General features: G+C 44.7%; 2 protein-coding genes across 3 annotated transcripts; both read left to right on the forward strand.

The window, feature by feature from the left end:
- Nucleotides 1-656: 656 nt before the first annotated feature.
- VDAC1 (voltage dependent anion channel 1) lies at nt 657-15807 on the forward strand. The gene is made up of 9 exons (XM_051794194.1): nt 657-777; nt 6876-6945; nt 7455-7504; nt 7768-7920; nt 8011-8063; nt 10140-10367; nt 13331-13481; nt 13957-14014; nt 14838-15807. The coding sequence occupies exons 2-9, from the start codon at nt 6879-6881 to the stop codon at nt 14927-14929; spliced, it is 852 nt and encodes a 283-aa protein (XP_051650154.1). The 5' UTR covers nt 657-777; nt 6876-6878; the 3' UTR covers nt 14930-15807.
- Nucleotides 15808-17298: 1491 nt separating this feature from the next.
- On the forward strand, nt 17299-24884 carry CUNH5orf15 (chromosome unknown C5orf15 homolog). 2 transcript variants are annotated; one of them, XM_051794161.1, is made up of 3 exons: nt 17299-17450; nt 20275-20852; nt 23314-24884. In XM_051794161.1, exons 1-3 carry the CDS (start codon nt 17348-17350, stop codon nt 23443-23445), a joined length of 813 nt encoding a protein of 270 aa, XP_051650121.1. In that variant the 5' UTR covers nt 17299-17347; the 3' UTR covers nt 23446-24884. The 2 variants fall into 2 exon arrangements, with proteins under 2 accessions (XP_051650121.1, XP_051650120.1); XM_051794160.1 differs by lacking the exon at nt 17299-17450 and adding an exon at nt 17469-17749.
- The last annotated feature ends 322 nt before the right edge of the window (nt 24885-25206 follow it).

Raw genomic sequence — 25206 nt, forward strand, 5'->3', positions numbered from 1 at the left:
TGGGGACCATACAGGCTGGGGACAGAGTGGCTGGAGAGCAGCCAGGCAGAGAGGGAGCTGGGAGTGGGGATGGACAGGAAGCTGAACATGAGCCAGAGTGTGCCCAGGTGGCCAAGAAGGCCAATGGATCCTGGCCTGGCTCAGGAACAGGGTGGCCAACAGGTCCAAGGAAGTGATTCTTGCCCTGGACTCAGCGCTGGTGAGGCCACCCCTGGAGTGCTGTGTCCATTCTGGGCCCTCAGTTCAGGAAGGACATGGAGGGGCTGGAGCAGGTCCAGAGAAGAGCAACGAGGCTGGGGAAGGGACTGGAGCACAAGTGCTGTGAGGAGAGGCTGAGGGAGCTGGGGGGACTCAGCCTGGAGAAGAGGAGGCTCAGGGGAGACCTCCTCACTCTCTGCAACTCCCTGACAGGAGTGGGGAGCCGGGGGGGGTTGGTCTCTTTTCCCAGGCAACCATCAGCAAGACAAGAGAGCTGGGTCTTCAGCTGTGCCAGGGGAGGTTTAGGTTGGATGTTAGAAAGAATGCGGTGTCCCCGCCGGGCGGGGCGGCAGCGAGGGGGAGCCGGGCACGGGCACGGCCGGGTCCCCGTCCGTGCCCGTGCCCGGCTCCCCCTCGCTGCCGCCCCGCCCGGCTGTGCCGCTCCGCCCCGCGGGTCCCGCCCGCCGTCACGCAGCAGCCGCGGCCGCCGCAGAGCCCGGGGAGGCGCCGGGCAGGGGCAGCGGGGCCGGAGGAGGCCGAGGCGGAGCGGGGAGCGCGGCGGGGCCGCGGCGGGGGCAGGTAGGGCCGCCCCGGGATATGGTGGAGGGGGGGTGTCCCGGCCGCTCCTCGGGGTGGTGCGGGCGGAGAGAGGCCCCGTGTCCCGGCTCGCGTGTGCGGGAGCCGGAGCGAGTGGAAGCTCCGGGTCGGTGAGGGTTGTTCCTTACATAAGGCCGGGCCTGGCGGTGCGGGGATGCCCCGCGGGACGGAGCGGGCGCGGGGTGCGGGTTGCGGGTCCTGCCCGGCGCTCCCTGAGGGCGGGGATGGTTCTCCCCGTTCCCGGCGAGCGAAGGTCGCCGGTGGCCGCATCTGACATCCCTCCCACCTCCTCCTGCGGGGTCCGAGAGCACCCGGACTGATTTTTTTTTTTTTTTCCCCATCCGTTTTATTCCCGGGCTGTAGCTCTGCGGCATAATGCCAGTTTAAGGATCCCGAGGGTTCGGGTGTCCCCTCCCGCACGGAGGGGCCGCGGCAGCGGCTGCCTTCCATTCTGCCTCGTCACAGCCCTCGGCTGGGAACAACTCTTGCTGGAGGGGGGGAAAAGGCTCGTCCAGGCTTGGGGTATTTGGGAAAAAAAAAAAAAAAAAAAAAGTAACAAAATTTTCTGAAAACGAAGCGGGGCTGACTCATCTTGGTGACCGAGAAGGCAGGGTTGTGTCTCTGGGGAATATTTATAGCGATTCCAGCAGAAACAGATCCCAGCTTGTTTGTCAGATGGTTTAGTGAGGATCAGAGGTGTGTTGCAGTTTGTTTTGTTGGATGCAGCGGATGGTTGAATAATCACCTGTCTCACAGCATTTCACCTATGAAATTTTGTTGAAATTCCTTCCAAAACGGGCTTTTGCACTATTAAAATGACATTCTGGAATAATCCTTCCCCCAGCACTCTCCATCAAAGGTTTGTGTTGATCCACACCCTGCACCTCTTCTTCCTGCCCACATTTTGGGGTGAATTTGGGGGTGTGAAGGTGTGGGGACATCACTGGTGGTTGCTGTTGCAGCAGGAGGAGGTCCCCAGCCCTGGCAGTGTTGGGATGCAGGCAGGACACACAGCTCAGGTCCTCCTGAGCTTGGCATCTGCTGCAGGTAGGGAAAAAACCCAACCACCCGTGTGGCGGGTGCTCCTCTTCTGTGTGAGCTGTCACATTGTGCTGGAAGACAAAAATTCCATTTTAATTAGTCACCCCCATTGATCTGGCACTGGGTGTTCCTGCAGCAGGGCTGTGAGTGAGGGACATGTCCCTTCCTGAACGCACGGGGTGGGACAGAGCTGGGACAGCAGCACTGCTCCTCTCCTCCTCTGCAGGCATTTCACAGAAACAGTTAACATGAATTAATTTAATATGTAGGATATGTGGTCCTGTGTTCCTCCCTTGCAGTTCAGTAGCTACAGTAGCTACAACAGGCTGCAACATCCCCCAGCTTCATTTAATTGATACTTATATGTGACAGTTTAATAAGGGGTTGCCATATAACATTGCAATTCTTAATTTACACCCAGACAATTAAGAGCAGGCTGTCTCTTTCTGTAATTCCATAATTAGTATAGCCTAAATAATAATATTTACATTTGCTTTTAAGGGTTTTATCTCCTTTATGCTCCTGTGTTTATTGGGCTACAGACATGGAGCATAAACCAAGCTTTAAATCTGCTCCTTCATGCATGAAGTTCCAAAGCAAAGCTGCAGCAGGAAGGCTGGGATCCTGTGAGTGTCACAGGGAGGCTGCAGGGCTTTATAATGTCAGCACAAAAGAAATTGTGGACTCCCAAGCCTTAAATTTTGAGTCATAATGGTGCATGGATTGTATTATGTTGGCACAGTAGCAAGTTGGGGCAAAAAGTGTTGTTCAATATTGAGTCTCATCACGCAGAGTATTTACAAACCACGTGCTACTCAAAAGCCTCATGAATGTGCCCAGCTTGATGTTTGACCTCAGCATGACTGTGCATGCATTTATGGGTGAGTGTGTGCTTAAATCTCTGCCCTGTGAGGCTGCTGAACCTGATCTGGAGCAGACTGTGGGCATGACTTGAAGGGATTTTGGGATCTGGATGATAAAACCCAAACTGTGGAGCCTGTGCCGAGCTCTCCCGGCAGACTGGGATGTCGGATGGTGGGACAGGGACACCAGTGCCACGTGGAGCTGGTGACTCCAGCCTGCTGTGGGATATGGGGAGAGCTGGGCCCTGTTCTGTCTGAGAGCAAAAGGCACCGTCCTTCATGGTCTGTTGATACAACAGGTTGGGAAATGACACTGCACAGGCTGCAGGGCCAGGAAGACTCTTAAAAGTTGCTTCATTCCAAGGACAAATTTTTCCTTTAATGAAGGACATAACTGACTAATATTCTTTATTTTTAATCTTGAGGTAAGAGACCTTCATGAGCATTTTTCCCCCTGCAGACAGACTGTACCTGGTCTCTAACCCAATGCTGTCAGTCCCTCCCAGCTGTCCCCAGCAGCCGTTATGTGTCTTTTCTGCAGTTCACATCTTTCCAGGGATAATGCTCATGGAGACAGGGAGATGGAATGTTCAGAACTACTGTTACCATCGAGAAATGGAACATGAGTTCAAACTTATTGGGAAAAAATGTGGCTGCAGTAGGGTTAAATGCAACCTTTTTATTTTCTTAGCCTTGAATCTGACAGACTTCCATTGTCCCTGTGGGAATTTTATTCTTATAATGAATTTTATTCTTATCCTGAATTTTTAGATTGCTCCTTTCCCCATGTAAATATCACAAAGCTGATAAGTCTGTGCAGGGAAACTTTAACTTGGGCATGTGCAAGAGTTACCAAGCAGAGCTGAGTTTTCCTTTGGTTGCAGCCAGTCCTTACGTTTGCCAAGGGCACCCTGGGGGTTTGCTGCTTGTTGGACTGAATTTGATTTAATTGCCCAGAACTGCATCACAGACTGAAAACTTTGCCATCTGTGACACTGGAAAATATTCAAATTTGGCCTGCTGTAATGAAATCTTCCCTGGGCCTGGCTCTTGGGTCCTGCAGCTCCAAGGGGAGCTCCCAGTTTTCTCCCTATGGCTGTTATAAATCTGGAGGTGTGCTTACAGCAGCACTTGGAGCTGACTCCTCACTTCAGGTTTTCTTCACTCATCACTTGTGCTGTGGTGTTTCTTACTCAAGAAAATCAAAATATTTTCCTACTTAGAGCATGTTATAGGTCGTGTACTTGGTCTGCTCTGCGGGGGAGTCGAGGTACCTCGTCACGCTGAGCTATTTGCACAGTTGGACAAGGATAAAAGCAATGAATTCATTTCAGTCCAAACCTAATCTGAGTTAATGTGCGGGGATCGCACTGGTGAAAAGCAAGGGCACTTGGCCACGGCCATTCCTTGATCCTTTAAGAGTCTGAATCCCTGCTAAGCATGCTTGTCTTACAACCTGCACTCGCACAGGATGTAATCAGTTTTGTTTTCCATCTGTTAAACAAGAGGCTTCTGATTAGCCACTGCAAAGGGAAGTCATTATTTTTGTTTTGTTCTCGCTGACAACAGCAAGGTTAAGCACCAGGTACAGAGCTGGAGTGTGCCCCGCACTCAGCAGCTTTAAACACCTTGCTCTGTGTGTGTTCCATGCTTTGCCTTACAAGCGGCAGGGATTTGGCTTTCAGCATTGTCCCCTAATTATAGTAATTGTCTAAGTGGAGCTCTCCATGTCTCCCACTGTTCTGGGCCCAGACTGCAGCAGTGGAGCAGCCTGGCACAGCTCATCCCCCCAGCCAGCCTGGCCACGTCCAGGAGGGACACGCAGGCATCAGGGAACAAAGCTTGGCTTCATGGGCTTGGGTATGGGAAAAACATACCTGAGAAGATCCAACCACACAGCCTTCATTTAGCAGGAAAATATTTTGATTTTACTAAGCGACTCCAAGGGACTGTTGATGAAATTGGATCTGGGAGGTTCCAAGGTGCAGTTGGCAGAGCAGTCCATTATCTTTCGAAGCAATGCTTATTTGACTTTTCAAGTGGAGGGATTTGTAACATTTTTAATTTTTCATGATGCTAAATGGCACTACCATCAGGGGGTTCTCACGGGGCTGGGCTGCTCTGGCAGGGCAGGAGCATTTCCTGCAGACGTACAGCCCTTAGTGACTCCTGCCAACCCTCTCCTGAGTGCTGCCTGACTTTGGGCTGTGATCTCCAAGCAGGGCATTGTATCTGCTTCTAGTGACTTGTATGAGGAGCAGAGGAATTGCTCAACAAAATCTGGTAGTACTTACTTCGGGTTTTTTGGTGCTTATGGGGTTTTTCCCCCTCCCCTTCCCTCCCCCCTCTTTTTGAAGGCTAGTTTTGTGTATAGAAATTCAATTTCATGTTTTCACAAAAACCCCAAAGTTTAGGTCCAATATAAGCAGCTAAAACTGCTTTGGAATGATTTTTTTTCTTAAATTACCTTTAAAAAAATGTATTTTAACTCTTTAGCTGCTTATGTCTTTGGGGCTGCACGTTACTACTGAACTATAACTGGAAGGAGGTGCCATGCACCCAAGTAGTCTGTGCAACTGAAGCTACATCATAGTATTTGCCCTTGTATCCAATGTTATTTATTTTCTGAGAAGACTGCTTTTATTTAGCCGCCAGATCTGTTTTGTTCCCTCCAGGATAGGGATTCCTCCTTATGCAATAGCAATATCCTGCTTTAACAGGCAACAGCTTGTTGCCTGGAGTGCTTGAGGCGCTGAGTGGCTGCTCCAGGTCCCTCTCTGATCTTCCTGGGGTGATGTTCCCAAGAACTGCATCCCAGACTGCAGCCAGGGAGACTGTTAAAGCACCTCTGTGTTCTAGTGGCTTTGTTTGGGGTTTAAAGGACTAGTCTTCTGCTAACATTGAATAATCTGGAGTGAGAACCAGCAGGCAGTTTTTTAAGTATTAGCACACATATGTAGTAAACTGCTTATTACTTCTGCATAGCCAAAAAGTTTGGGAAAATGGAATTTTAGTGCAGCATCTGGTGTGGAGAGGATTAGCTGCCTAAGTATGATTTATCTCCTTTGCTTTTTAAAATTAGGAAATCCTGTCTGTGAAGACAGAAGGTGTACGCAATTTCGGATTGCTTGACTTTTGTTTCCCTCGAAGAAATGACTGTGCTCGAATGAGGGAGTAGAAATTACTGTGCTTGGGTGAAAAAGGAGATTTGGTCAGTTGGTTTCTCTGAGGATCCTGTTTGCTCCTCTGTATGTGGTGGAACAGTTTTCCCATTGGCTGAGAAGATGGGATGCCTTCAGGAGAGCAGTGAACTAGGAATGTCAGGGCCTGCTGAAGATGGGAAAATGGATCCCCATGGCACTGTGGGCATCCCTAGCAAACCAAACACAGTGCAGAAAGCTGCCCCTGCCATGTCCCCACCTCTGGGCTGGGCCTTGGCAGGGAGCTCCACTCTGCATTTGGCTGCTGAAATGGGGTTGTGGTTGCCCTCCCAGCCCGACTTCACAGTGTGGCCTCCCTGCAGGCTCAGTTTTTCTCATTTTTTCTCAGATGATGCACAGAAAAACACTTAAAGGTCAATGTCTAAGGAGGCATCTTAACCCATTAACAGCAACAGCAAAGTCAAAGAAAACTGAAGGAGAAGAATGACCATTTATTGATTTTGCTGACATAAATGTTCCCCATTTGCTGTTCTGCATTAGGGGGTGAGAGATGCTCCTGATGGGAGATGCTCCTGGTTGTTACATTCTCTGAGTGAATGAGCTGGGGCCCTACTGCTTTCCATCAGAATGCACAGGTCCATTACGAGAAACAGGAGAAACGTTTCCAAGAAAAGGGTTTAAAAAAAACCCCAGAAGTTGTTCATTCAGGCAGTTACACTGATAAGAGAACAACAGTTACCTCTTTGGGAAGGCATAGACAGTTCCTTTTCTTCCAATATATATTTGTTCTGCAGCCTGTTTCCCACCCTCAGTGGCAAGTCATTCCTGCTGCTGGCAAACTGGAATCACACTGTTTGCTGGAGCTGCTTTCCTCAGGCTGTGTTGAAGTGCTAAGTGGGGGATACAAAATAAATGTGGCTGAAACGGGCTAAAGTTTCTTGTTTCTTAAACGGATTGAGTAAGTTTCTGCACACTGTAATTTCCTTTTTTTGATTTCTTCATTTTTCCCTTCCAGAAAATGGCTGTTCCACCTGTTTATGCCGATCTGGGCAAAGCTGCCAGAGATGTTTTCACCAAGGGATATGGTAAATAAAGCCAAAATGGGTTTGGTCTCTTGCTGTCTACCTGATTGAAGTATTCCAATAATTTCCATTAGAATCCACGGAGTTTTCCATCACAGCTTCACATTGCCTTTACTGTGTAACTTACTTTTCTTTTGACAAAATTCTTCCTGTCCCCCATAGGACTGTTGTCTGTCTTGAGAGAAAATTGTGTGTTGTGTTTTGGCTGTTCCTTTGTATCGATGAGTAGGATTATTGCTGTCAGAAGTTTGATTATGAACAGAATGCTGCTCACTATGAATAAATTCATTATTACCTAATTTGGTCCCACTTACATTGCTGAGGTCAGTAGGATTATGAGTCAAGTGCTATCTGAAGTGAGTACAAGCTGCTTCATAAAAACACATGGTTGGATAACTGTACCCTTGGTTTAACTCTTCAGTAGTGATTTAGAAGGGATTTTAAAGAAATAAATCAGAAATGCTTTTCAAATCAGAATATATATGATTCACATTTTTTTACTCACCTTCTAGGTTTTGGGTTAATAAAGCTTGACTTGAAAACGAGATCTGAAAATGGACTGGTGAGTTTGGAAACACATTGAAATCCTAAACACTGCAACAGTGTTGTGCTTACTGTATATTTCTTTTAAAAATAAATATGCATCCCTTACCCTCTCCCTTTACCATGTTTCACATATAACTTTGCAAGTTCCTTTGTATTTATCTGAACTAATATTTAACAAATTATAATGACTAATATGTTCTAGATGTATAAGTATTTACCTCAGTGTATTAGTGGCAAATACATATTTTACATATGTGGTCTTTTTTTTTTTTTTTCTAGGAATTTACAAGCTCAGGTTCAGCAAACTCAGAAACAAGCAAAGTTAGTGGTAGTTTGGAAACAAAATACAAATGGGTGGAATATGGATTGATGTTCACAGAGAAGTGGAACACCGACAACACACTAGGCACTGAGATCACTCTGGAAGATCAGGTAAGCTTTGGCTCCAAAAATGCAGTTTGCAAATTCACTTATGCCAGTCTCTAATTAGAAATCCAACCAGTGAATTTCTTTTCTGTTCAGCTTGCACGGGGCCTGAAGCTGACCTTTGACTCCACCTTCTCTCCTAACACTGGGTAAGCAGTGAGTGAGCTGAAGTGACAAAAAGGCATTTTTAATTTCTCTGTCCTGAGATGCTGAGACAGCTGATAATCAGCCTGTGTATAATGAAATGGTGCACATCTTTTAGCATTAACTATCCCCTTTTAATCCTCAGCTATAGCAAGCAAACTTTTACATGCAGTAACTTGAAAATTATCCTCAGAATTGGGGAGTGAGGAAAAGGTTGTGTTTGTGCTCCCGTTGTGTGTTTGTGGCCGTGTCAGAGGATGAGCTGCTGCCTGAATAAAAGCACCCACCAAGTCAGCTGTGATGCAAAGCTTAACAAGCTCTGGGAGCCAGTTGGCCAGGGCTCTAATAGGGTGGCACAGAACTGGGCTCTTCTCCCGGGCTGAATTTATCCTGGGAATTCTTGCCGGGCCCCGCGTGCCGTGGCGGTGGGTGGGTGTTCCTGGCACGGCGATTGGATGCCATGTTTTATGTGGGCCACAGGGATTAAGCAGCAGCTGTAGGGCTACATGTTGGTTTATTTTTTTCCCCTGATTATCTTGGTGCAAGCAGTGCTGCCAGTGAGTCAAAATACTCTGCACATCAGCCTCCCAGAGCTGCCCTCTGCACTTCAGGCCATGGGGGGTTACAGTCCCAGGGGGGTTCACCCTGTCCTTTAGATTTAGTGTCCTGCATTGTCACCTGCTTCCAGTCCACTCCTAATTCTAGATTAACGAGGTATTTTTGTTAACCAGAATAATCTTGTTTGTTTAGAGTTATTTAACTGTAGGATTCTTAAAGAAATAGGAAAAAAAAATGTTTATGGGAATGATGTTACAGCTCTGTAACTTTCTTGGGCACTTAACAGGTTGCCTTAGAGGACTAAAATTTGAGTAAATGGAGTGAGATTGAGTCCTGGTGTGACCTGGTTTAGGTTGATAGGGATGCATCATGTCTGAATATGAGACCTCTTCTCCCCTTCCCACATTACTGACTGTGATGAGTCTTTCAACAGGGAAAGTCATTTTTAGGAGCGCTCCGTGTTCTTGCCTCTGTCCCTGCTGACATTGGTGGGAGAGGTGCCACTGACTTTTACAGAAGTTGCAGATGAGGGCTTTTGGCACTCCTGCACTCTAGTTCTGATTCTGCAAAACACAAGCAATTCCTGAGCCTGAAATAATAATAAAAAAGAGAGCAGTCTCTGTGTGGGTCTGATAAAGCACTGATACAGTGTCTGGAGATTGCTTTTGCTAGCTGGTGTGAAAGGTTGATTGGAAATTTCAAATTAGTCTGATTTTTCCAGAAAGATTTCAGTAAAAATTTGGTCAAAGGCAGAAGACACCTGTAAAAAGAGAAGCAAAAAATCTTAAATAAGAGTAGCTGAATATATCAGATGTAACTCTGTTGCCTTGTGAAGGTCTGCACCCTTGATGTAAATCACCCTAAAGACCCATGAAAAAACACTGTTCTGGCCAGTAGTATAAAAGAAACCAGGTCACTCAGGAAAGTGTATTTCTGCATTAACCTGGCAGCTTTCTGGTGGCTGTAACCATTAAACTTCATGAAGCACCCTAAGGAGTAATTGGGGTGTCAGAGCCACTGAAACAGGAGGAAACTGCAGCCAAAGTAGTGATTCCTTAATGTCTATCACAGTAAATAAAATTACCAATTCACCAGGATTGCCTAAAAATTGTTTGTTTGGGACAGGCCAACTACTATGAACTTTTGGTGGCAAACCTGTAAACTGCTGCAGTTTCCCTTCCAGCCCTGCATCTGCCAGACTTCCAAACCCATCAGATCAGTTTGAGGTGAGGATTTGTTTTTGTCACCTCCCACCTGTGTGCTGCTGCTTTTCAGAACAGAGCCCAGGAGTGCTTTCTGGGGCACCATGCTGCATTTTATTGCTCAATTGCAAATAATTCCCTGTAACTGAATTAGGGTTTTGCAAAGGTGGAAGGTAGGGAGGTGACGTGCCGTGTGGCTCTCCAGGGGTGTACACGTTGTCTTCAGAAACTATTACACTGAGTTAAAGGAAGTGATTTGATGGGATTGCTGCCTACAAGCGTGCCTTTCCAAAAATAAGAGATTCTTTGTCTCCTCTTTAGGAAAAAGAGCGCTAAAATTAAGTCAGGATACAAAAGGGAGCACATCAACCTGGGCTGCGACATGGATTTCGATATCGCGGGTCCTTCGATACGCGGAGCCCTCGTGCTGGGCTACGAGGGGTGGCTGGCAGGCTACCAAATGACTTTTGAGACAGCCAAGTCGAGAGTAACCCAGAGCAACTTTGCTGTTGGCTATAAGACTGATGAGTTCCAGCTTCATACTAACGTGTAAGTACTGGCAGACAGGCATTAAAAAGGAATTTGGAGGGATTCTGCCATTTACTGGAACAGTGAAAGGGATGGAGGGTCAGCAGTGGAGAACCAGGGGATGGTGGATTTGAAACTGGGTCTTCATTAAGGATGTCGAGCTGCATTTTTTTTAGCTGCATTAACTTTTCTTTTGAGTTATGTGGTGAGGGAGTGCATGATGGAAGGAATTGGAACTCACTGAGCACCCTAGAGTCCAGTGTGTGTCTGTCTAACAGATAAGGATTATTAGAATCTGTTAGCAGAATAATAAAACAATATAATAAGATATATAGTAATAAAAACAATATAATAAAGATACTCTTTGTGAAAGCTGAAATAAAAGCAGTGCTTTCCTTTTGCACCTGTCAACATCAAACAAAACGGTGGCTTGATCTGTAGCTGGAAGAGTTAATCACAGGATGAACAAGAGCAGGCAAAAGGGAGTTACTGCAAGAGACAGGGACTGGGTTTGTTTTATTACTGGAAGTGATATGGTGTAAAAGGTTTTTTGGTATTACTTGGTAATAATCTATTTACTCAGGCATTTGTGCTTTCTGAATGTATCAACAGTGGGAAACCAGAACCAAATTCCATGAAAACCTTAATTTCTCTGTCTCCTGTTCCTCTTAAAAAAGCAATTTATGACTTTGGGGAAGACAGATTTTTAAGATTAGGCAATCCCTAATCCATTCTCCCAGCCCCCCCTTTCCGTGCCCTTGGGTAATTGGATATTTTGCATGTAGCAGAGCTATTCCAGGCTGTTTCCATCTGGGGGCCGAACAACTGTTCTGCCTTCCTGGAGCTGCTACTTCAAAGGCCTTCTGTTCTGTCTCCTGCTGGTTTGCAGAGATGTGGTTTAGGAAGCCCCCGCTGCCTTTCAGAACAGTCGAACCCCCACAGCCCAGACGGGCTGTTTGAAGAGTTGCCAAAGCACAAAAATGTGGGCAGAGAACTTTCATCAAAACAGTCCGTGGGGTCCCCTTCACTCAGGACTTAGGAGTTATTCCTTCAAGTACAATGACTCTCTGTTATGCTGTAGCAGTTCAAAACATTGTATTATTGGCTTTTGCTATAAAATGCTGTGATTATTATTACTATTAATTAGAGCAACAGCAGAAAATGACTTTATAACACCAGCAGGGGCTCGGATCTGACTGTTTCTTGAATTCCTGAGGGTCTGTTTCTCAGGTTGCTGTTACTGTACCAAACCACAAATGTGTGATATGAGCAGAAATCCCATTTATTGTTAATAACAGGTTAGTTAGGTGTTTGATGTGTTCCTACTTTGAAATGTGTCAGAGCTTTTATATAATGGCAGAAGGAGTTGTGTGTGGGACTCCCCTCACTCCCCTGCTCAGTTGTTATATCTGCACAGGTCAGTGTTTCACAGGGATGCTGTGGCAGAGCTGATAATTTAACGAGGTGGGGCTCAAAGCATTGTTTTTTGTTCCTGGCATTACACAGACCAGCTGGGGACTTTAGCAAGTTACTTTCCTTAAGGGTGCCTTCATATATTAATTTTCATAGGGGGCTAATGTTTTTTTAATCTACATCTGAAATGTGCTGTTATTACTATCAGTGTTAAAAGGAGGTTTGACTTTATTATTATTAATAATAATAACTTAAAGGAGGTAGGGCTGGATAATTTCTAGTTTTAAAATGACTTTCCTCATCTTTTAAGCATAGCTCAGACCGCCCCCCCCTAATGTTGCAGGTCAAGACAGAGCTGTGTGGGAACCTTGCACAAAATCTGCCTGTATAACCAGCTCTCCTCAGTCCTTTTTAATCCTTCCTTTTCTTGAGAGCCAAGCACATGCAGTTAATGTGAGCTTCAGTCTTATCTGAAGTAAGTATTGTAGTGTTTTTCTGGAAGAATTGCTCTAACAACTTAAAAGGCTGCTGCTATTGCTTGAACTTTTAAATAGGTGTATCACTACTGTTTGGGCAACTGGTATGAGCTACAGAACATCAGGCCAAAGGGGAAAAAGAGAAAAGATTCTAAATCTACTCTGTTTTTAATCCCTAAAGGTCTGGTATACTGTAATAGTTGGAACCAGATTATTTCACAGTTAATCATTAAACCTCTTTCTTTGCAGAGGTCTTCCTGGGGTTTAAAGCCCGTTCTCTGCAATATGTTTCTATCCTCTCTTAAGAAAATGAGTGAAAATGGAAATTCAGATGCTCACTGGTTTACAAGGAGTGCGAGGCCTTTAGGAGTCTTTGGCTCTTGTTTTTATGCTCTGCATGCTCTGATGTTTTGCCTTTTATTTACCACACTTTATTCCCTGTATGACAGTGGTGGCAGTAGCAATTGGAAGTTATGCTGCTCATCAGTCAGCTCTGGGCCAGTGCTCTCTGCAAAGCAAAATTAGTTCCATTTCCATTTCTAGCCCAGAGACTATAGCACAGATGTACCATCAGGAATGTTGCAAATGGAATTCATTTGCAAAAGCCAATAGAGTTGGACATTAAATTGGCATCTTCCCTTCTGATACAGTTCCTCTGTGTCTGGTAAAAGTGCTGACACGGCAGTTTGGGGATGACTCAGGCTCTGTGACTCCCTCTCAGGACACGAGGGAGCCATTCATAGGGAAAGTAATTGTTTCAGACACATGCAGGGAAAAATAAATCTCTTTACTACAAAGACTCCCATTGCAGGGAAGGGAAAATTGGAAGCTGTCATCACTGGTCTGATTTTTGATAGTTTGTCCTGTTTTTTTTTTCAGTTTCAGAAGTTGCTGAAATGTAGTAATCTTCACTGAATTGAAGCATCTAAAAATAACTTCATAACCAATCTGGCCCAATGTCTCTATCTTAGCTGTTACGGGTCATACTTAATGAGGTGTGAGGGGATGTTGTGCAAATAGAGATCTTGCTGGAGAAATAAAAGCTGATTGTTTTGCGTTGCTGTTGAAAACCACACCGATGCATTTTCCTTCCAGGAACGATGGGACGGAATTTGGCGGCTCCATTTACCAGAAGGTGAATGATAAACTGGAAACAGCCGTGAATCTGGCCTGGACAGCCGGGAATAGCAACACTCGCTTCGGAATAGCCGCCAAGTATCAGATTGACCCAGATGCCTCTTTTTCTGTGAGTCCTGTGCATGCACATTTAGAAGCATTTGGAAGTAAGTGAAGCAACTTTTCCATCAGCAGAGCACGCTCTGGATGCAGTCCTGTGCTGTGGAGTTGGCACGTGGATCTGTTTGCCTTGGCTTTGGCAGCCGGAGGGCACAGCGATTGGATTTTCCTTAAAGGCACACGGAATGTTTGATCCTGTTATTGGGCACTATTTTGAGAATGTTTTCGTGTCAGTCTGGAAAAAATTAAAAGCTATGTCAATAAAAACCAGTGTTTTCTACAGTGACTGTAGATACTTTGAGATTGGGGGCTTAAGTTATGGCAAAATTATCTCTAGATTTTAAGGGATTTAAAACTTGAAATCCCTTACCTGCTTAATAGCTGTTGCTTAATTTTCAAGTGTGAAGGACTGAAGAAAGCTACTAAATTATTTACTGAATTTATTACTTATTACTAAATAATGCTGTATTTTTTTTTCCCTGAAGGCTAAAGTGAACAACTCCAGTCTGATCGGGTTAGGATACACTCAGACTTTAAAGCCAGGTAGGTCTAGGCAGAAAAAAATTCAGAATCAATAAAGTGATATTTTAGTCTTGAAATACCAGAAGGTTTTTTGATGACAAAATGTGATGGGTTTTGTAAGATTGCTGTTGTGCTTGGCAAGCCAGGGATGAACCTTTCTAGGGACTGCTCTGTTAATTTTGGATGCCTGTTGGAAGCAGAATTATTAGAGACCGTGGTCCACTGCCCAGTCAGATACACTTTTATGTTGATACAAAATATAATTAGTTGTGTCACAGATAAGTAAACACATTTTTAATACTTTCAGAGGCTTCTTATTACTGAGTTTATTTTGCTTGAAAATGTGACTTTCTCAAGGTCCCCTGGCCCAGGAAGAGGACAATCTTACTGCTGTGAAATTGGTTTTAATGTAGTCTAATAAATCTGCTGCCAGAATACTGAGCAGATTGACATGAGATATTACAGCAGACAGGGCTTGGGCTTTTTCCTACCTAGATTTTAAAGTGGTTTAGAAAGGTGGATATGTATCAAGGTCCCAATTTTTCATAATACTAGACTCTCAAATTAGATTAATCAGTAGACCTGCAGCAGCGAATTGACTCAGAGCTTTAATTACCCGGAGTGATAAAAAGCAGAATCCATCATCATGGTTTATTATAAATTTCATAACTCAGAAGGATTTCTTATCTGCAAGTTGCTGTAAAATGCCCAGCCCTTACAAGGCCAGCTGCCAAATGCCATTAACCTGGCTACCCAATAAATTAAAGCAGTAGCACAGACACCGAACCTAAAGCTCAGTCCAAGTTTTAAATTGACTTCTCTCTCACTTTTCTCTGTTTTGCAGGTATCAAACTGACATTGTCAGCTTTGTTGGATGGCAAGAACGTCAACGCAGGTGGTCACAAACTTGGTCTAGGACTGGAATTCGAAGCATAAGGAGTGATTTCACAGTTGCTAATCTGAAAATACAGCATAGCTACCTTCAGAATATAGTGTACCTTTCAATGTTTTGTCTGGGGTGCAAGTATTGCTACGTATCAGTCCTGCTAGTCCTGGTTAAAGACAGCTAAGCTTTAAAAATGATGTTGTTAAAGAAGTGGAGACAAAAGCGTAAAAAAAAAATCCTAATTCCAGGCTTTTTTTCTTTATGTAATTGCTCATCACATGTGTCAGCTGCCACGTGATAGGAAGGAGGAAGGCGTTGATTACCTCTACTAACATACTGATGGCACAAGGAATGTGTTAATGTGGTGTAAACCCTGAGGATTGCCATGCAGACCACTCCGTTGTACTGTTAATTCCGTGAGCAAAACCTTCCGACACTCGAGGTTTCAACTGACGGGGGAATGTGCAAACTTGTCTGAAAAAGGGATTTTAAGATTTTATTTTTTTTTTTTTAGCTCTGTATTCCACCAATGGTTTGTCTTATTTGGTTACCTCCCCCCACCTCCAGCTGTCTCCAGAATGCTTTAGGTTGTCCGCCTTGTCCAAGTCCCGTCACGGAGGAGGTTTGATGTGACTCAGCCAACGCTGCCTGTCCTGTGTTGTGGTTCCTTCCCCTTGCACTGACCGGAAAGCTTGTAAAAAACAGACAGAATCAGGGAGAGTCTTTGCGACTGCAATCACACAGTTGCATCACTTAAATCTAAAATGGGAAGTTCTGTTTTATTACCACTTTTTTTTAGCAACTAAATGGGTACATTTTTAGAGAGTCTTCCATTTTGTGTGGAACTAGACCCCAAAATGCTGTACTTGACACTACTAAAAATGGATAAAAAACCCAAACTCGACTTGAATAAAATATTAAAATGTCACCTTTTACTTTGTCTTTATATTAATTGTGAAAACAGTTTCATCTAAATCTGTGTCCCAGAGGCAGACTGACAATGTCTTGGTGCATATTTTGTACCACATGAAACAAAAATACTTACTAGATTTAAGTTCCAGACATGGCACTGTTCTTACTGCTCGCTGAGCTCTGGCAACTGCACATATGCATGTGTTTAGCTCATGGATAAAACAAGGTAACATCACTTGTCTTCCATTGCAGAATCCAGTAAGTTGAATTACCTTTCTGTAAACAAGTAAGTGTGAACAATGGACAGTTATGAGCTGGGATCAACTTCAGTGGCTTTTCAGTAATATTTTGTATTTTTTCGTGGGTAAGCCGTTGCTGTGGGTGGCTGCAGATGGCAAGAGCTGCAGTACAGGAGGATGTGCCTGGTGAGGCAATGGCATTGCAACAATGTGAGGCTGCAGAGCCACAAACTGGGCAACACTGGCTGTTTCCCTCTTACCACGAGCTGCTCCTGAGTGTTTCCTATCTCACATTCTTTTCCCAGCACTCCTGGGAGAAGTGGTCCTCTTCCAGACTTCACCCATCAAAATGAACCATGTGCAAAGAGCTCAGTGACATGGCAAATGCTCAATATTCATTTACATCCTGTGTGCTGTGCATGTCCCCTGTTCTCTTGGTGTCCCTGTAAGCCTTTGGGCTCCTTCCTCTTGATTTTCTCATCCTTGAGGCATCTGCTTTGGTATTTTTTTCACCTGTGACCAGCTTCAAGCCTTCTCTCAGGGCATGGAATACCCGACCAGGGGTGAGAACAGGAAAGCTTGATTTTGCATAGATCTATCCAATGTTGCAAAAAGCGTTCCATGAGCGCCACAGCACAAAGCCTGGACAGGAGGCCAGTGGGCACTTCCCTGGGGGTGTGTGTGGGTGTCCAACCCCTCTTATCAACCTCCATCAGAAGGCAGGCAAAGGAAATTCCCTATTTTCTGTCATGGATTTGTCTCGCTCACAGCTCGGAGGGCCCTGGCAGCTCCAACACCGCCCGTCCTGCTGGGCCATTTGGGCAACCACCGGCCAGGAGGGTGCAGGGAGGTGGGACGGGGCTGTGCTGCCGTGAGAGCACCAGAGGAAACGGCCTCAAGCTGAGACAGGGAGGTTCAGATTAAATATTAGAAAGTTTTCCCTGCTGGGGTGGTCAGACACTGAAGGGCAGCCCAGGAGGCGGTGGGGTCACCATCCCCTGGAGGTGTTTGAGATGTGGCGCTGGGCGGTGCGGTTCAGTGGTGTAGGGGTGACAGTGGCGGTGCCGGGTGGGCGGTTGGACTGGACGACCTCAGGAGTGTCTCCCACCCTCGGTGACCCCTCGATCCCACGGCTCTGTGACCATTCCATACCCCCCCCATTCCATAACCCCGGGGCTCTCTGATCCCACCATTCCCTAACCCCGCCGTTCCGTGACTCCCACCCCTCACACCCCGCCCTCCTCGCTTCCCCCCGTGCGCACGCGCGGCCACCTCCCCGTGGGCGGTGCCTCCGCCACGTCCGCGGAGCGGCCCAAGATGGCGGCGGGCGGCGGCGAGCTGCGGGAGCGGGCGGGCTGTGCCCTCGGCCTGGCGCTGCTGCTCGGCTGGGCCCTGGCGGCCCGCGGGCAGAACCTCCGCGGTGAGCGCCGGGGGGGGCGGCTGGAGGGATGGCTGTGGGGCTGCGGGGGTGCCCTGCGCATCTCTCACCGCGCTCTCCGGTTGGGCCCGTGCGGCCTCGGCCTGCGCGGGTCGTGCCTTGTGGACACCGGCCCCGGAACCGGCCTCGGTCGGGGCAGCGAGCGCTGAGGGCTGCGCTGGGGACGGGCATTGCCCGGGCGGGGATCGGGAGGCCCAGCCGGGTGCGCTCCGCTCGTGGTGCTGCGAGAGCGGTTTGGGTGGTTGGAGCAGTTCGGGTGGTGACTTCACTCATCGGACTTGGTACTTTGTTCTAAGTACTCTAGTTCTGTGCCTGGGTTTAGCCTTCCTCTGCCCGCGAAATTAAGCTTATGTTACTTTACAAGTTGGCTCCAAGTTCAGTGTGTTTCCGTCCTTCCCTTTCAGACCAGCTGTAACCCAAGGCTGGTAAGAAATGCACATTTCACGTGCAGCGGGTTTCTCTTTGTTTTAGGTGGAGTATTGGCTGGGCAGTGAGGAGAAAGGAATTACTGAAGGAAATGAAGGGAGCTGTTTGAGCCCTCAGTTCCCTCTGTGCCTGGCAGTGGGAATATCCACCCCAGCTATTTGTGCTGCCCCTCACCTGGTCTGACGGGTTGGCAGGAAGCATTTGGGACAGAAACCTGTAGGAAAACGAGAATTTTCAACTTCAGAAATCATGAAATAACTTGCTTTCTAAAAGCAGTTCTCCTGGAAGGGCGTTTTAACCATCACATGTTTTTTATGTGTGGTGTTTACTAAGAGGGCTGTGTTGCTAATTCTGTCACCAGGACTGAACATAAATATCTGTTTCTGAAGCTGAGGCATCTCTGGAGTCCAGGCACTGCTGTAACACCACCTGACTGTGTTGTGTAACTGTAAACAGTGCAGCCACCGTTTATAATGCCAAATAGTTTTGGGTAGATGTCATAAATCAGCTGTGGTTGAGTTGCTAAACTTCCTACTGCAATTAAAATAAAACCCCTCGTGTTTTAGGAACAATAGGAAAGTATTTCCCAGTCTGAAGCCACAGCATTAGCTGGTGGGAGTCCCTTGCATTTAAGCATATATCCTTCTAAAACTTGAATGTCAGAATGAGTTTAAGAACGATTTGAAGTGTAAGCAGCATAATTTTATAGGGAAAATATGCTTGTTTGTATTTCAAACAGTTTAGCTATTATTATTTGGCTCTCTAACACTTTTTGTCTGTCTGAGGGGAGCAGTAAGGTTGACCTGCCTCCTTCCCAACATGCCAACTAGCTATAAGTAAAAATTAATATAACTCTTGCAGCTGCATTTCCTCATATTTATCTCCATGTATGCAATTAGCTGACTTGACTCCTGAGGGGAAATCAGAATTCCCTAAACTTGTCCTGTACAAGATCTGAACAAGTTAAGGTTAATATAATTCAGAGCAGTAGTTTTCTCAACAACAAGTGTGTCGACTGTAAAACAGTTGCCCTTGAACCTCAGCAGAGGCACCGTGATGTCCAGTTCACGTGAGATGAGTGGAGTCTGCTGTGTTTGAGTTGGTTAAAGAGTAATTTCCACTGCAAAGGTGTGCCCTGTAAACAAGAGCTCTGTTGTAACTGATTCTCAGTAAATATACATTTCATGAATAACATGATTCAGTGTCCCCTCTGTAATATTTTACTTGGGAGTAACCTGGCACAGGCAGTTGGTTGAATGCTTCATTTTTAGAGTCCCTAACTTCCCAGCGGGCCTTGGGAGTGCTTAATGAAAGTATTGTTACTTTTTTTAAAATGAAGAAATAGTTTGGCATGCCAAGATACAGGGCAGGTGTGGTTCCCCTGTTCCAGTGCTGATGTGTGCTGAAAGTCTAAAATGTGGTCTGCAGTTTTCCAGGTGCCTCTGGAAGTGACGTGCTGTACACATGAATAGTTTGCTACTTTTTAGATTTAAAAAAAACACTGGCTCTTTATAAACTCCCTCTGCATCTGTTTTTACCTTCCTTTGGATAGAGAAGAGGGAGGATGGGCTGTGCATGTGGTTTTAATGCTCACCTTGTTTCTTAGGGAGTTCTGCAAAGCTGTCCCAGCATTGGAGAGATGCTGAATTTGCCTGAGGGTGACTGTTACTCTTGCCGACTTATTTTATTAGAATAATTTGCTGTCAGCAGTAGCCTTTCCTCCAGGAGCATGGGCAGTCAGATTGTCCTTTCTTTGGCTTTGTTTTTAACCTGTGGTTCAGTGGTTCCATTTCAGTTAACAAAAGGTTGGAAATCTTTTTCAGTAGCTGTGAATTCAATAAAAATTAGTGCCTGGGAAGAGATACTATTACCTTGTGTCCTGACTGAAGAGGACTTCACAGCATGTTCTCATTTTTGTTGGTAAAATATGTGCTGGTGAAAGATTAAAAACTTTTAACTGCAGGAAAAGCTTTGCTGAGAAAATCTTCCTCTGTAGAGCTCAGCTTCTTCTGTGGGAGAAGGAATTTGATGATGGAGAAAATACTAATTGTGTGTGAATCTGCAAGACATCATAAATCCACAGAGGGAGGGATGACATGTCTTTGAAGTTCTTGTGCCTGGAAAACATGCATGCTGAATTTTTTAGGGACACTTTGGCATACTAATCTAGAAAGGATGTGCTTCCAAGCTTTAACTCCTCTCCTGCTCAAGACTTAGGAAGTTGCCAAAGTACAGGAAATGTATTTCTGCATATGACTGGTAAGAAGTTTGCAATGTGACATATGATTTCTTGTCTGTAAAGGGAATCTGTGGCAATGGTGGGTACCACAGAAGTTACTGCCTGGTGCTTAATATTGACTGTTTCTCATCCTTTTCTCAGATCCCGTGAACACGGAGACGCTTCTGAAAAATATTTCTTCTAAAAGTGAGAATGAAACACTGAGCAGATCCCAGAATTTGACAGACAGCTTGCAGAGCCTAACCTCAACAAAAAAGGCAATCCCAACAACAGCCAAAATCAGTTCAGTGACTGCAGGAAAGGCACCTACAGCAAAAGGTGACTCTTCCTCATCTGTTCTCCCTGCTAGTCTGGTACCTCCAGTTGATGCTTCTGAAGATACTAAAATTGAGGACGAGGATCTTCTAACAGATTTGAAAGATACACTAAATAGTTCCCCACCCATCATAAAAGAAACTCTGGAGTCAGATGGAGATGATTATGGTCCTTACGAGATGACACCGATTTCCAGGTACAACCCAGACCTAGAGATGCCGGATGACGATGACTCCGACACCATCAGCAATTACAACGAGGAGATCAAGACCCTGGATGAGAAGATAAAAGGGGTTTCTGTCTCAGGGTTGGAAGAAGAAGAGGACAGCCATTTCTTTTTTCATCTGGTTGTAGTTGCCTTCTTAGTAGCTGTTGTTTATGTCACCTATCACAATAAGAGGAAGGTAGGTGTGCTCTGAAAGGTTGAGAGGAACAGCTGGAGTATTTAAAATGAGGTTGCATTGCCTGGTACACCTTTTTAATAAGAGGAACTTTTCTTTTTGGAGAATGAAATCTTTGTCCACTTAAGCCTTGTGGCGATACTAATATGCATATCATTATTCTCATTTTATATGCACAATGAAAATGAACTCAAACATTTTCAATTAGAAAATGAGTTAATTGATAACATCAGTAATCAATCAATTCAGTAATGGACACTGGCAGTGCACAATGTGAGTTCTGTAAAGGAGACCTGAGCCAAGTCAAGTGAAGGTGAACAATTAACTGATTTTGTTTCTGCACAGGATTATAAACAGCAAATTAAGGAAGGTTTAATCCTTAATGGTGTGGGAATGTTCATGTTATGACTGTGATAATCCTTCTAATAATTGTTCACTTTAAGGTGGTCTTTATATCATAAATACTATGAGGGCTTAACTACAAACTTCTAGGAAATGTTTAACACTGCTTCCAGTTTTACATAGAGAAGATCAGAGATACTGTTTTCAGGTAACTGTTTCTTCAGTGCAAATTAATTCTCTGTATCTCAAAAGTAGCCTGATTGGTGTTATTTCAAAATACATTGCTAGCATAAAAAATGAACTCCAGCCCAACCAGACCCAGTACTGGTACATGCACAAATTTGCAATTAAACCACAGGTTAGTTTTTAGATATGAGGAAAATTTAGCGTTTATCCTTGTGGAGAACACTGGCTTGGGTGAGGATGTGGGGGACTCTGAACAGAGCTAAAACCCCAAAACCTTCTGCTTTCCTGTGCAATGGCATATCTGGAATGTGCATTGCCAAGACTTTATAGGGAAAAATGTTGAAGACTGTGTTGCATTTGAAAATGTAACTTTGAGAGAAGTTCAAATAAGTGATTAAAAATGCCTCATCTTTGCTACGTAAGTGAAATAACGCTTATAGTATAATTTGGGTAATTATTACTTTTTAACACTTAGAGATAGTTTTGGGAACAGAAAATTCACTAGTACTTGAAGTATGTAGATAATGGCATGTATTTGTGTGAAACAACAGTCAAGTTGGTTCTTCTTTCTCTGTGCCCACTTCCACTGTCCTGTTTCCTCTTTTGCCAGTGTAGTTGCTCTGTGTAAAGTGAATTCTTGGATGAGTTGGTAAGAAACAAGGCTAAATAGGGTGAAGATAATAGACATTTAAACATCTGATTACTCTTTGTCTTCTTTAACTGCTCAGCTGTGATGCAGAAACAGTTTATCACATCACACCAGTGCTGCTTCTGTTGCCTCTGTTGCACCAGCAATACAATTATTTCTAACAAGGGTGAAATGCCAGGATAGATAAGATGGATAAAGTAACAAATGTCACCACCTGGGGATAGTTGAATAGTCAGTAGATGCAGTGCTTCTGGAGCTACACATGTAGCTTTACTAAAAGATTTCCAGGTGGAATGCAAACTGCAGCTGAGGGTGACAAGGACAGTGTGCAAGTGTCTGACTGCCAGTGCTGTGGTTTATACCAACAGCAGTGCCATTGCCAGCACCGGGGGGGGAACTGGGATATCAGTAGGACTGTGGAGCTGTCTATCAGACCCAGAAACAGAATCAATGAGGTTGGAAAAGACCTCTGAGATCATCGAGTCCAACCTTTGACCCAACACCACCTGGCCTACTGGACCATGGCACTGACGCCACATCCAATCTCTTCTTAAACACCTCCAGGGACGGTGACTCCACCACCTCCCTGGGCAGCCCATTCCAATGCCCAGTCACTCTCTCTGTAAAGAGTTTCTTCCCAATGTCCAACCTAAACCTCCTCAGGCACAGTTTGGGACTGTGCCCTCTTGTCCTACTGCTGGTTCCTGGGAGAAGAGCCTGACCCCCACCTGGCTACAACCTCCTGTCAGAGAGTGCAGAGAGTGAGAAGGTCTCCCTTGAGCCTCCTTTTCTCCAGGCTGAGCACCCCAGCTCCCTCAGCTGCTCCTCCTAGAAGCAGCTCCAGACCCTTCCCCAGCCTTGTAGCTCTTCTCTGGACCTGCTCCAGCCCCTCCATGTCCTTCCTGAACTGAGGGGAAATCTTTTAGTAAAGCTACATGTGTAGCTCCAGAGCTGGACACAGCACTCCAGGGGTGGCCTCACCAGCACCGAGTACAGGGGCAGAATCACTGCCCTGCTCCTGCTGCCACACTGTTCCTGATCCAGGCCAGGATCCACTGGCCTTCTTGCCCCCCTGGGCACTCTCTGGCTCCTGTTCAGCTGCTGTCACTCAGTCCCCCCAGCTCCCATCCTGCCTGGCTGCTCTCCAGCCCCTCTGTGCCCAGCCTGGACCTGCAGGGGGTTGTTGTGGCCAAAGTGCAGGACCCGGCCCTTGGCCTTGTTCAACCTGATGCCACCGATCCCCTCACTGTTCTGAGAGCAGATGTAACTGTGTGATTTGTGTTTCAGCTCTTCCTGCTGGTGCAGAGCCGGCGCTGGAGGGACGGGCTGTGCTCGCGGACGGTGGAGTATCATCGCCTGGACCAGAACGTGAACGAGGCCATGCCTTCCCTCAAAATAACCAACGACTACGTGTTCTGAGAGCACTGTGCTTGGGCTTTGCTGAACTTATCACTCTTTGCCTGCCCAGTCATGTAATGATATTCAGGTATCCCAAATAAGCTGCTTGTACAGAAATGAGATGTACTCTCTGTGACCTGGATGTTTTGGAGATTAAATCTCATGGAAGATCAAGGGCATGACACATCTGTTTGCTACTTTGGTCGGGTTTTATATCAACTATAAAGATGCAGAGTTTAATAAATTAGTGCTCTTTCCATTCATTAAGCAACATCCCTTCTGTCTTAATAGTCGTATTACAAAAAAATAAGCATAAAATATTTTAGGTCTAATAAATTAATGACTTTGGCATCACTAAATCAAATTAATGATCTCTTTGCTCTTCACTTATATGGCTCATAAATCCCACTGTATTGAAAACTTAAAACATAATTACTTTTTTCTATGCTTAAATCCTGATGCTGCAAATCTTTTATCTTGTTTTTTTTTTTCTGTTTCCTTGTTGCATAATTTGATCCTATTTTAGGCAAAATAGCTAGAATGGCAATTTAATAATTTCCATATGTGTTCCTGCAGTAAATAATTTAAAAATAATTATGTATAACCTATTTTATTCAGAAGTTTTATACCATATATTTCCTTAAAATGCTCAAGGTGTTTGTGAAGGTATGAAGCTTCCTGACTGTCCATTTTTTTCTCTAATGGTATTTATGACTGTTTCATTGTCTTTGTAATTAATGAGTGGAAAATAAGCCTTCTTGAATAATCTTACTAAAATATAGATAGTTGACAGGCTTTCTGTACATCAAAGCTTTCTGTTGAATTTTAAGACAGTTGGGAAATGGTTATGTGCTTATATTATAATTGGGAGAGGCCTGAAACTGTAAGAATAATTTATTTGGTTGTTCTTCTGACCCAGGTAACAGACAGGTGAGAGTAAAGGTGTGGGGGCTGCCAGTGCACTCTCATTTTTGACAAACATTTATGCATTAGTGTAAATCAAGTTACTGGTACAGTAGTTTTTTTGATTTTTTTTTTTTTTTTTTTTACTTTGTCTTTTGTACTTCCATTATTTATGGTTTTATGGGTTGTAAAATATAAAATTTTAGTTTTCTGTACATTCTGTTTGTGATTTAGTTTTCAACCTGAGAAATATGTAAATAACGGTGAATCAGAACCCCGTAATTAATGACTTGGTATTCAAGTAGTTATGTAACATTTGGGAAAAAAAATCACCTTCCCAGCTGATGGCATGAGGAGTCTGAAGGCATGATACTGTCTTAGGAATGAAGTGCTAAAAGTTCTAAATCCTACTGTTAAATGCATTCTTTTCATAACTACAGGAAGTAAAGCACAAACAAAATATCCCAAAACTCTTTTCTCGCAGTAATTTTTATCATATTTGGACTTGTATCACTTAATATTTTGAATAAGGTTTTTAAAATAAATGACAATAATGAGCTTGTGTTTTTTATCTGAACTATTTCGCTCCTTTTATACAGTACCTTGTGATAAAGAACTTGCTTGGAATTGGAAACCAGTTCAAAACCACCTTTTCTGTCACCCATACTGGGTGTGTGCAGGTTTGTTTTATGCATCTGTTAAATGGTGTGTAGCAAGGTTTAAATGAAATCTTTGAAGCTACAGGAGTTAATAAGTTTTTTAACGTGCAATTTTTTAACCTAAGTTGTTTATTTAATAATTCTTGTGGAAGATACTTGAAATTCTTACCTGAACATCCCTGCTTTGAAGTAATGCTGCTGTGGTCAAGATCCAAAAGGA

Source organism: Manacus candei, unplaced genomic scaffold, assembly GCF_025592945.1.
Source record: "Manacus candei isolate 608988 ecotype Guabito, Panama unplaced genomic scaffold, ASM2559294v1 h1tg000037l, whole genome shotgun sequence".
NCBI lineage: Eukaryota > Metazoa > Chordata > Aves > Passeriformes > Pipridae > Manacus > Manacus candei.

What these genes read in the sequence shown, in the direction of transcription:
- CUNH5orf15 (XM_051794160.1), top strand. Translation starts at nt 17,479, where the DNA reads ATGGCTGTGGGGCTGCGGGGGTGCCCTGCGCATCTCTCACCGCGCTCT. An exon ending in GACTTCACTCATCGGACTTG is followed by an intron (nt 17,750 to 20,274) that starts GTACTTTGTTCT and finishes TCCTTTTCTCAG; the next exon opens with ATCCCGTGAACACGGAGACG. An exon ending in CCTATCACAATAAGAGGAAG is followed by an intron (nt 20,853 to 23,313) that starts GTAGGTGTGCTC and finishes TTTGTGTTTCAG; the next exon opens with CTCTTCCTGCTGGTGCAGAG.
- VDAC1 (XM_051794194.1), top strand. Translation starts at nt 6,879, where the DNA reads ATGGCTGTTCCACCTGTTTATGCCGATCTGGGCAAAGCTGCCAGAGAT. An exon ending in TGTTTTCACCAAGGGATATG is followed by an intron (nt 6,946 to 7,454) that starts GTAAATAAAGCC and finishes CTCACCTTCTAG; the next exon opens with GTTTTGGGTTAATAAAGCTT. An exon ending in ACCCAGATGCCTCTTTTTCT is followed by an intron (nt 13,482 to 13,956) that starts GTGAGTCCTGTG and finishes TTTTCCCTGAAG; the next exon opens with GCTAAAGTGAACAACTCCAG.